Source organism: Aquarana catesbeiana, linkage group LG10 (genome assembly GCF_042186555.1).
Source record: "Aquarana catesbeiana isolate 2022-GZ linkage group LG10, ASM4218655v1, whole genome shotgun sequence".
Taxonomy (NCBI): domain Eukaryota; kingdom Metazoa; phylum Chordata; class Amphibia; order Anura; family Ranidae; genus Aquarana; species Aquarana catesbeiana.
Window position 1 is genome coordinate 17,845,478 of NC_133333.1, and position 11,809 is coordinate 17,857,286.

Consider the following 11,809-nt stretch of genomic DNA (forward strand, 5'->3'; position numbering starts at 1 on the left):
TGTACTGGCAGTCATGTAACATGGCGTTCTATATAACTGGTTACATAGGCCATGAAAGCCTTTGTTTTTTTTTTTTGCATTAAACCTCATGGGCTGCTAGACCTTTTGGCCAAGACCAGGGCAATTCTTGTTATAAGACCACAAGGCCTAGCCAATTTTGCATATTTATTTAGATCTCCACATGTGTATCACCTGCGCTTATATATGTGTTCCCTTTCCATTCTGATTGTAGGATGTAGGTACTTTGGCCTAGCCTGAGGTCTAGGGGGAGGAAGAGTGGCCATTAGGTCCCTTTAACCCATGCCTTGGAGAACCCCCCTCCCACTTAGTACTTGTTGGTTGGCATCGGCTGACCATGAGGAGAGGGGTCCACTGGGCCTTTTTGGCTAGATGGACCTGAATGTGCCTTACCCCTGTCAGAAGCCTTGTGAACCCTCGGGTCAGGGAGTCATCCTTCCTCTTCAGGGGGGGGGATCAGGGACATACTCTAAATGCACTTTTTTGCGTGCGTTCACATACACTTTTTTGGTTCACTTACTGGTGTTTACGTATTCGGCACCCTCCGTAGGCTAAAAAAAACAAACAAAAAAAGAACATAGGTGGATATTTATTAAGGTAATATTAACAACAATGTTTTTATTTTTATCTAAATAAAAAACATGTTATACTTACCTGCTCTGTGCAGAAGTTTTGCACAGAGTAACCCTGATCCTCCTCTTCTGGGGTCCCCGTGGTGGCGTACCGGGCCCCTCCCTCCCGCCGAGTCCCCCAGCGCAAGCAGCTTTCTCTGGGGGACACCCAAGCAGGCTCGCTCCCAAGCCGCTGCTCTGCGTGTCCATTCACACACAGAGCCGCGGCTTGGCCCTGCCCCCTCTCTCTCCTCATTGGCTCACTGGCTGTGATTGGCAGCAGTGGAAGCCAATAGATCCTGCTGCTTTTGTCAACCCAAAGAGCAATGAGTGTCCCTGGAAAGACGAGGCTCTTGTGCACATCGCTGGATCACGATGGGGCTCAGGTAAGTATTGGGGGCTGGGGGGGGGGGGGGGAGCTGCTGCTGAAGGCATTAAGGTAAAAAAAGAAAACTTCTGCCTTTAGAACAGGGGTCTCAAACTATTGGCCCTCCAGCTGTTGCGAAACTACAATTCCCATCATGCCTCTGCCTGAGGGAGTCATGCTTATAACTGTCAGTCTTGCAATGCTTCATGGGACTTGTAGTTTTGCAACAGCTGGAGGGCCGCCAGTTTGAGACCCCTGCTTTAGAACCACTTTAAGCTGTAACTTTAGGTAGACCCTTGCACGAAATAGTAGTTGTCAAAAGAGGTTGTGTAGAGTTTATACATGTGTTCTCCCTGAATATGCTGAATTTCCTTTTGAAAAACGTTCTCAAAGGTTCCTTTTGATCTTCTGCAGGAAAAAAGTATGCCAAGATAGCTATGCGGGGATGTGGCACCAAGACACTCTGTGACCTCGGAAGCCAAAACTTTAACTACGGAGGCGTTAGCATGAGAAGAGATATCACCTGCACAGACCATGGTCTCAACCTTCATGCCAACATGTTGCTGGTTGCAATAGCTGCTTTGTTTGCACACAGACTAATGCTCTAGGCCCCATCTTCTGATCATCAACCGTATAGTGTGCCACTGTTTTCAACAGAATGCCCTACGTGTAAATACTAGGAGCACAACTTTAGTTGGCGTATGGCATTTTTTTTTTTCTGTTTCTGAATGTCTGGCACCCTGGTGCATGCATCAAATATCAAACTGCTGCGCATGAAACATGCTTTCATCACAACTTACTTGGAAAAATGTATATCAAATGGCTGTCACCTGACACTCAAATGTCGCTTTTAGTTTCTTATTTTCTTCAAATAATTAATGGCACTTATACCACTTTGTACTTGCCAAAGTTCCACCTCAAAATCCTGGGGCAAGGTCAGGCCTGACCTATGGGATGAGGTTGAGCCACAATTATCTGATTTTTGGGACTATATCAGGCCATGGCTATCTGCTTTTCTGGACTGAATTTGGGTCACAAAGTCCTATGTAAGTCCTGAGATAAGACTGTCTCACGAGTTGGACTATGCCTATCTACTTCCTGGAATGAGGTCAGGTCTCATCTAAATTTCTTTCTGGGACCAGGTTTGGCCATACCTATCTGCTTCCAGTGATGATGTTGGGCCCTGCCTATCTGGTCCTTGGGACTAGATGGGGCATGCCTATCTGTTCCTTGGGACTAGGTTGGGCCATGCCTTATCTGCTTTCTGGGCTAAACTGGGGTAATACCTACTTCGGGGATTAGGTTGAGTCACGCCTAACTGCTTTATGGGATGACGTTGGGCCTTACCTATCTGCTTCCTGGTACGAAGTTGGGCTCATCTATCTGCTTACTGAGATGAGGTTGGACCTCATCTATCTACTTACTGAGATGAGGTTGGACCTCCCCTATCTGCTTCCTAAGATAAGGTTGGGACTAACTTATCTGCTTCCTCTGAGAAGTTGGGCCTCGCCTACCTGTTCCCTGGGATAACGTTGGGACTAACTTATCTGCTTTCTAGTATGAAGTCAGGCCTTACTTATCTGCTTCCTCTGAGAAGTTAGGCCTCACCTACCTGCTTCCTGGGATGGGGTTGGGCCTCATTTATCGGCTTCAATGATGACCGGTCTGACCTGCTCCACCTTTAACTTCACCCAATATTAAGAAAGAGGCCAGCCCCCTTGGTCAAACAGAGCAAGGCAAATCCTGACCCTCTAGCAAGTGTGGCAATTAGCATTTTTGATTTAACATTACCCAAATGTATTCAGTCATATTTTATAGATAAGCCATTGAATATCAATTTAAAGATGAGGTTGTCAACCCAGGGAGCTAGGTACATACATCCAATGCGTTTTATGGTTCCCCAATGATTTGCATTAACATTTCGGTCAAGGAACTTTTTTGTTTTAAATAAATAGTCAAGTATTTGAAATAATAATTAAGTAAATAAATGGCAAAGAAAAAACAGTATTGGTCTTCGCAACATACCAGCCTTTTAGGTGGGGTAGTTTTAGACCTAAACTTGATATATATTTTGTAGCCTGTGAATAAGTTAACCAAAAAACAGGGAAGACCGGTCTGAATTTGGCCTAACTGAAAATATTTGAAAGCTAACAAAACAAGCCAAGGAAAATAAAACATTTTGGGCAAATCTCAGAGCTGCCGGATTACCATTCTGGGCCTCCTTTATTTCCTAGACTCACAGCCCTCATTATGTAACTGTCAAGCAGACAGCTGATTAATTGATCCCATTCGAGGGCAAAACATTAACTCCGAGCTTTTTTGCCAAATCTATTGTCTGCAGAATAGTTATGCCATCAATTTCCAGCTTGGAATCGTTCCCGCTTATTTTCAAAACAACATGTGCCTTCCCATAATTGCTCTTGTTGTAATGACCTTTTTCATACTAGTCATTGCACTTTACCATACGTTTGTATTATTCCTTAAAGTGATATTTCATATGTTGAAAACCTTTGTCATTGGGTGGCAGAGCAAAAACAAACATCCTACTTGATACTTATAAGTTTGTTTGAATTTCTTGTAGGTGTATCAATAGGTAGTGTTCTTCTAGTACAACATCAGACATTACATTGAGGTTGTACTAATTCGATCAGTATTTATATCCATGGGTATGTGTTGGCTTACACCATCTTGGGGTTCCTTGTGTCACCTTGCATGTCCTCCCATTCTACCTTGTGTCTGTTCACCTTTTCCTATGAACAATTTGTGGGATTATGTCACCAGACATAGATAGTGTTGTAAAGTCACAATAGTCATTGCTTTGTACCAGTGCCAGAGACTTGCTCTTGGTGCCGATCAATGTCATCTTTATGTTTCTCTAGAATCGACAGGCACTTACTTAGTCCCGTAACCCCATTGTTCATCAAAATCACAAACAGTGCATTTGCTAATGCCGGTTTTCACTACTAACTGTCTGCAATTAGTGTTTCTTCTCACTCAGCATGCTATACGTAGACACAGGATAGTTTTCACAATACTTCACACAAACAGATAAGCTGTGAGAGTTGGGTAGAGTTGTAGAGTAGGGGCACAGAAGTGCTTGGTGTAGTTCCCCAAATAGGCCAGTAGATGTCACCATAGTTAGGGTTAAGAACCCTGCAGGGGAAGGGCTGGTACTTCCTCACTATCTATTGTACACCCCACTCACTACTCTGGGGTCCTCTAGTGGCTACTTAGGTAGTAGGCAGTGTAAGTGCCTAAGTAGCCAATATAGGGAAGCAGCCCATACCTCTAGGGGCTTGCCAAAGTTCTACACCCCGTATCTAAGGGAAGTGAGTAGTCCTATTATCCAGCACCTCACCTGCTTTGCTCCCCTCCAAAGGGGAAGCTTTTAATGACCAAATGACCACCAACAGACTCCTTCCAAATTATTTATATAGAACCTTTATATCCACTTCCTCACTATCTATAGCACACCCCACTTAATAGTATACTCTGGGGGCCACTAGTGCCTACTTAATCAGTAGGCAGTATACGTGCCTAAGTAGCTGAGTCGAGAAGCAATCCACCTCTTTAGGAGCTTGGAAGCTTTCTACATCCCATACCTAAGGTATGTAAGTAGTCCAATGTGTCTGGCATTTCTCTTTCCTTGCTTCCCCATAAGAGGATGCTTCCAGAAGCTAGATCCTCAAATATTACTTCTTCATTGCCTTGGTCCTTGCAGTGCTTCCAATGACCAACTGACCACCAGCAGACTCCTACCAAAACTATTCATACAGGACCAGCTTACCCAAGATGACCCACACTGGCAGGGTCAGGCTGGCACTTCCTCATTATCTATTGTACACCCCACTCACTACTCTGGGGACCTTTAGCAGCTACCTAGGCAGTAGGTAGTGTACATGCCTAAGTAGTTGAATTGAGGAGCCGTCCATATTTTTAGGGGATTGCCAGTGTTCTACATCTCACACTTAAGGGAAGAGAGTAGGTCCATAAGTCTGGCAACTCTCCTTCCTTTTTTCTTCCTAAGGGGGGGGGGATCTTCCAGAAGCTAGGTTCTCAAATATAACTTTTTTGCTGCCTTGGTACTTGCCCTGCTTTCAGTGACCAACTGACCACTGGTAGACTCCCACCATACTATTTATACAGAACGCGCTTACCCGAAACGCCGCTTACTGGCAGGGGCAGGGTTGGCAATTTCTCACTATCTTTGGCACACCCCACTCAATACTCTGGGGACTTCTAGTGGCTACTTAGGCAGTAAAAGGGCCTACGTTGCCAAGTTAAGGAGCATCTCATACCTTTAGGGATTTGTCAATGTTCTACATCTCATACCTTAGGGATGTGAGTAGTCCTATAAGTCTGGCACCTCTCCTTCCTTGCTTCTCCACTAAGAGGAAGCTTCCAGAAGCTATGTTCTCATATATTACTTTTTTTGCTGTCTTGGTCCTTGCCCTGTTTCCAATGAGCAACTGACCAATGGTAGACTCCCACCAACCTATTTATATGGAACCTGCTTGCCCAAAATGCCCCTTACTGGCATAGGCAGGGCTGGCACATTATCACTATCTATAGTACACACTACTCTGGGGACCTTTAGGGACTACTTAGGTGGTAAGCAGTGTACGTGCCTAAGTAGCCAATTCAAGAGAAAGCCCATACCTCTAGGGGCTTGCCAAACTTTTGCATCCTAAGCCGAAGGGATGTGAGTAGTCTCATAAGTCCAGCACCTTTCTTCCTTGATTCCCCCCAAGGGATAGCTTACAGAAGCTAGATCCTTAAATACTACTTCTTTGCTGTTTTGATCTTTTCATGGCTATCCGATGCCCAAATCACAACCGGCAGACTTCCACCAACACTATTTATACAGAAGTCGCTTACCTAAGACCCATACCATACCCATACCCAGACCCATACCATACCATACCCATAACCCATACTGGCAGGGGATAGACTGGCGCTTCCTCACTATGTATGGTACACCTCATTCACTACTCTGGGGACCTCTATTGGCTACTTTGGTAGCCTGCTGTACACTACAGGATTCCCAACCCTAACTATGGCAACATCTAGTGGCCATTATGGGGAACTACACCCATCACAGTAATCCTACCCTACATAAGTAGTTTTAGGGAGTGTTAGTGAATTGGGTCAGAGTCGGGAAAATAAACCAGAAGATACAGGGTCAGTTATAAGAAAATAAACCGAAAGATACAGGAATAGATACAGAAACAGGAACAGGAATACAGGGACAGAGCTAGGACATTCATGACTTGTTTGCTCCTTGTCAATTGTAGAGGAGAATGGCGCTAAAGTAATTTAGATAACACAGAGTGGAACGGAAGGAAACCTAAATTTCGAGAGGAAGGGATTTTTCTAGGAAACGATCCTGTTACCTGTTTTGTAGCCCTTTCTCACAGTCTGAAAGATTCAGGGCAAGTCAACTGGATGGAAATCCAAGGAGTAGTAATGGCAGGTTTTTCTCACATTGCTGGATGGCATATTCATAGCTGTTTCTAGTGATTGTTAAGGTTTAGTTGTGGCCATTCAGGCTTACATTGGAAACTTCAACTATCATATGTAATATGAAATGTTCTCCTGGAAATAGAAGGACAGTGGATACCAGTGAAACAACTCTACTCCTTCTCACCATCATCAATATATTTTCCCTTTCCTAAAACTTAAACTGCTTTATTGACTTTGTGTGTTCATGGCGTCCTTCCTTCTTCTTACAAACAAGACCGCAGTGTTGGCTCCAGACAGTAATGATGTCAGAGGGACGGAAGACAGAAGAACAAACACAGTGGCTAGCCTACAACACATAGCCAGTCTCACCAACAGTAGCAAAATCCAGACCTCACTCACAGCAGCAAAGACCAGTCTCGCTTACAGCAGCAAAGTCCTAATCCAACTACACTATTGCCAAAAGTATTGGGACGCCTGCCTTTACACGCACATGAACTTTAATGGCATCCCAGTCTTAGTCCGTAGGGTTCAATATTGAGTTGGCCCACCCTTTGCAGCTATAACAGCTTCAGCTCCTCTGGGAAGGCCGTCCACAAGGTATAGGAGTGTGTCTATGGGAATGTTTGACCATTCTTCCAGAAGAGCGTTTGTGAGGTCAGGCACTGATGTTGGATAAGAAGGCCTGGCTCGCAGTCTCTGCTCTAATTCATCCCCAGCTATGATTAGGCGCCATTAATGGTGCGAAACACATCACCTATCATCTGGACCTGTGTCTCTGATTGATGTGTGGATTAAGCTTCATTCGATAAAGGCATTATTTTGGAGTGCGGCCATCCTTTCTCTATTTTCTGTCATCCCAAAGGTGTTCTATCAGATTGAGGTCAGGACTCTGTGTAGGCCAGTCAAGTTCCTCCACCCCAAACTCGCTCATCCACACTATATTGCCAAAAGTATTGGGTCACCCCTTCATATTATTTGGTGGTGGAGGGGGGATTATGGTGTGGGGTTGTTTTTCAGGGGTTGGGCTTGGTCCCTTAGTTCCAGTGAAGGGAACTCGTAAGGTGTCAGCATACCAAGACATTTTGGATAATTTGTGCTCCCAACTTTGTGGGAACAGTATGGGGGTGGCCCCTTCCTGTTCCAACATGACTGCCCACCAGTGCACAAAGCAAGGTCCATAAAAACATGAATGAGCAAGTTTGGGGTAGAGGATTTTGACTGACCTCAACCCAATAGAACACCTTTGAGATGAATTAGAGCGGAGACTGTGAGCCAGGCCTTCTCGTCCACATCAGTGCCTGACCTCACAAATGCGCTTCTGGAAGAATGGTCAAACATAGACACACTCCTAAACCTTGTGGACGGCCTTCCCAGAAGAGTTGAAGCTGTTATAACTACAAAGGGTGGGCCAACTCAATATTGAACCCTACGGACTAAGACTGGGAGGCCATTAAAGTTCATGTGCGTGTAAACGCAGGCGTCCCAATACTTTTGGCAATATAGTGTATTTCACCATAGAAAGGATGATAAGTGATCTTTTTAAAATATTTTCACACAAGATTCATAAGGCTTTCACTCAGGATTCACATACTTTTTTAATTGAATCCAACTAGAAAATGTGAGGATCTTGTGTGGAAATTGTTTTAAGCGTTGTTTGAAAGGATTTTTTAGTCCCCATGCACACAGGGCGCTTTTACAGCGTCAAACTTTTTTTTTTGCAGCTGGGTCTATTTAATGTCAATATTTTAAGCGTTCATCATTAATTCAACAGAATGGTAGAGATGAACAAGTTTGAGCAAAGTGGTGAATAATTAGAAATTACAATTCTGGTAAGTCTTCTCTGGAGACTTGAAATGTTATTGGGCTCTTTGATGAAATCAAGATTTCAGGATTGTGGTTTATTATAATGTCTATAACTAAAAAGCTGTTTGGAACCATTATAATTAATCGGCCAATTGAAGTGTACATCCAGCCACAACCTTTTTTTATGGTTTTGGATGAAGGGGGTGAAGGCTTAGAAACCCTTCTGAGTTAATACTGATATCTGAGGCTCCATTACAGAGATTTCCCCTCACTTCCTGTCCTGGTGACAATGCTTTCACCAGTGGCGTCGCTAGGGGGTGGCTTTTGGGGCTATAGCCCCAAATCTGGGGCCTATAGCCCAGAGTCTCTGCAGGGGTCTCCAACCACAGGACTGCGGCCCATTACTGGGCTGTGGCCTCTCTGCAGCTGGGCCGCAAGTGCGGCAGCACCGGAGAGCCAGAGAACAGGCAGGCAGCATGGAAGAGCCGGGGGGGCGGGCCAGAGAGATAACATCATCTCTCACTGCCCGCCCTGCATCCCGTTGTTCCGCCCTTACTGTGCAGCCATGGGCAGCAAAGAGATTACATCAGCTCTCACTGCCCGCCCTCTCTCTGGGGACCCTGATGTAAAGGGGAGGCTCTCTGGGGACTCTGATGTAAAGGGGAGACTCTCTGGTGACTCTGATGTAAGGGGGAGGCTCTCTGGGGACCCTGATGTAAGTGGGAGGCTCTCTGGGGATTCTAATGTAAGGAGGTGGCTCTCTGGGGACCCTGATGTAAGGGGGATGTTCTCTGGGGACTCTGATGTAAGAGGGGGCTCTCTGGGGACTCTGATGTAAGGAGGTGGCTCTCTGGGGACTCTGATGTAAGGAGGTGGCTCTCTGGGGACTCTGATGTAAGAGGGGGCTCTCTGTGGACTCTGATGTAAGAGGTGGCTCTCTGGGGACCCTGATGTAAGGAGGTGGCTCTCTGTGGACTCTGATGTAAGAGGTGGCTCTCTGGGGACTCTGATCTAAGGAGGTGGCTCTCTGGGGACTCTGATGTAAGGAGGTGGCTCTCTGGGGACTCTGATGTAAGAGGGGGCTCTCTGGGGACTCTGATGTAAGAGGGGGCTCTCTGGGGACTCTGATGTAAGGGGGATGCTCTCTGGGGACTCTGATGTAAGAGGGGGCTCTCTGGGGACTCTGATGTAAGAGGGGGCTCTCTGGGGACCCTAATGTAAGGGGGATGCTCTCTGGGGACTCTGATGTAAAGAGGTGGCTCTCTGGGGACTCTGATGTAAGGGGAGGCTCTCTGGGGACTCTGATGTAAGGAGGTGGCTCTCTGGGGACTCTGATGTAAGAGGAGGCTCTCTGGGGACTCTGATGTAAGGAGGTGGCTCTCTGGGGACCCTGATGTAAGGGGGAGGCTCTCTGGGGACCCTGATGTAAGTGGGCTCTCTGGGGACTCTGATGTAAGAGGGGGCTCTCTGGGGACTCTGATGTAAGGAGGTTGCTCTCTGGGGATCCTGATGTAAGGGGGAGGCTCTCTGGGGACCCTGATGTAAGTGGGCTCTCTGGGGACTCTGATGTAAGTGGGGGCTCTCTGGGGACTCTGATGTAAGTGGGCTCTCTGGGGACTCTGATGTAAGTGGGGGCTCTCTGGGGACTCTGATGTAAGTGGGCTCTCTGGGGATCCTGATGTAAGGGGGAGGCTCTCTGGGGACCCTGATGTAAGTGGGCTCTCTGGGGACCCTGATGTAAGTGGGGGCTCTCTGGGGACTCTGATGTAAGAGGGGGCTCTCTGGGGACCCTGATGTAAGTGGGCTCTCTGGGGACCCTGATGTAAGTGGGGGCTCTCTGGGGACTCTGATGTAAGGAGGTGGCTCTCTGGGGACTCTGATGTAAGGAGGTGGCTCTCTGGGGACCCTGATGTAAGGGGGAGGCTCTCTGGGGACCCTGATATAAGTGGGGGCTCTCTTGGGACCCTGATGTAAGGAGGTGGCTCTCTGGGGACCCTGATGTAAGGGGGATGCTCTCTGGGGACTGTGATGTAAGAGGGGGCTCTCTGTGGACTCTGATGTAAGGGGGAGGCTCTCTGGGGACCCTGATGTAAGTGGGCTCTCTGGGGGCTCTGATGTAAGTGGGCTCTCTGGGGGCTCTGATGTAATGATAATATGTAATATATATATATATATATATATATATATATATATATATTATACATACATACACACATGTATAGAATATACATGTGTATGCCCGCCCAAGCGTATGACTTTCTTTACTTCGCTGCTATGGGCTCTAGCCCCAGATCTTTTGTAGACCTACCAACGCCCCCGGCTTTCACCATACAGTAAATGATGGTAAATCTCCAAGAGAGGAAAAAAAAAAACAGGAATAAAACCTATTTTTTAAGTAGATTAGGGAAAGGCTAGAAGACCCCACCAAGTTTTCATTGCTATCTATTTCCCTGTTGCTGATGTTCCCCTATTTTCTGGCTGCTAAAGCCATTGTCATTCATTGGGATAGAACAAGAGGAAAAATCTCTGTAACAGAACCTTTTGATAGCAGTAAAAAAAATTTCTAATGCTCTATTCAAAACTAAAAAGATAGCAACTGTATATGTTGAGAAGGACGGCATTCCGGAATCTGAGATCCTGGAGATGATCTTAAAACGAGCCAATACACAATATGAAGGTTCAGTACAAATAATAGGATTCTATTTATTTAAAAAAAAAAAAAAAAAAATGTTGCATTTCCTATTATCGGCAGCCCCATCTAGTGGCCATAATGGGGTATTTTCCTGAAATGCTGCAATCAGGAAATTACCACTTTATTTTCACTAGATGGAGCAGACAAGCATAGGAAATACATAGAAAATGACATTTCACACATATTACAATATCATAGGGATTATTTACAGCGTGTGTGAGAAACTGGAGCATTTTTGACTTGACCTTATTGCACGTTACAGAGAGACATATGCAAAATACAGGATGGGGATCCTCCCCTCCGCTGGTCTTCCAAGCCCCTCCCCCTCAATACTGCAAGGACTGTAACACCCAATGGGGACTTTGCTGCACATTTCTTATGGCTCATTCCATGAATTCAGTCTCCGCTCAAGTCGGTATTCTTCTCTGGCTAAATATTGCAATCATAACATTATCTTCTATTATTATTATTATTTTTTTTTTTTTCATATGAATTCAATGTAGACATTGTCTAAATAAAAACAAATATAAAACAATGACGTTGTCCTGAGATTTTTTTTTTTTTTTTTTAAATAAAGTGACCCTGTCATCAGCTAACACATTACAGGCTGGACATATAATGAAAATCTATGAAAGCAGCACTATTGCTTTTCGGTCATACACTATATTGTCAAAAGTATTGGGACACCAATCTCTTTCTTTTGCAGGGCTCTGGTTACTTGGCATTTGAGGATCTATTGGGAATCCCAGACTTTCTCTTCCAAGGTAGGACAGCATGGAAGGGTTCCCGTCTATACCTCCCACCCAACTGTCACTCACCACATCTCCATATACACGATCTTGTCAAAAGTATTGG

At 45.5% G+C, this 11,809-nt stretch overlaps 1 protein-coding gene across 2 annotated transcripts in view; it reads left to right on the plus strand.

The window, feature by feature from the left end:
- The window catches only part of LOC141110407 (phospholipase A2 inhibitor and Ly6/PLAUR domain-containing protein-like), a 30,574-nt gene extending 19,085 nt beyond the window's left edge, over positions 1-11,489 (plus strand). For both annotated transcript variants that reach the window (XM_073601744.1, XM_073601743.1), the window contains exon 5: positions 1,411-11,489. In XM_073601744.1, coding sequence (XP_073457845.1) covers positions 1,411-1,604 — 194 coding nt within the window. In that variant the 3' untranslated portion in view covers positions 1,605-11,489. The remainder of the gene's footprint in view (positions 1-1,410) is intronic.
- Positions 11,490-11,809: the final 320 nt, after the last annotated feature.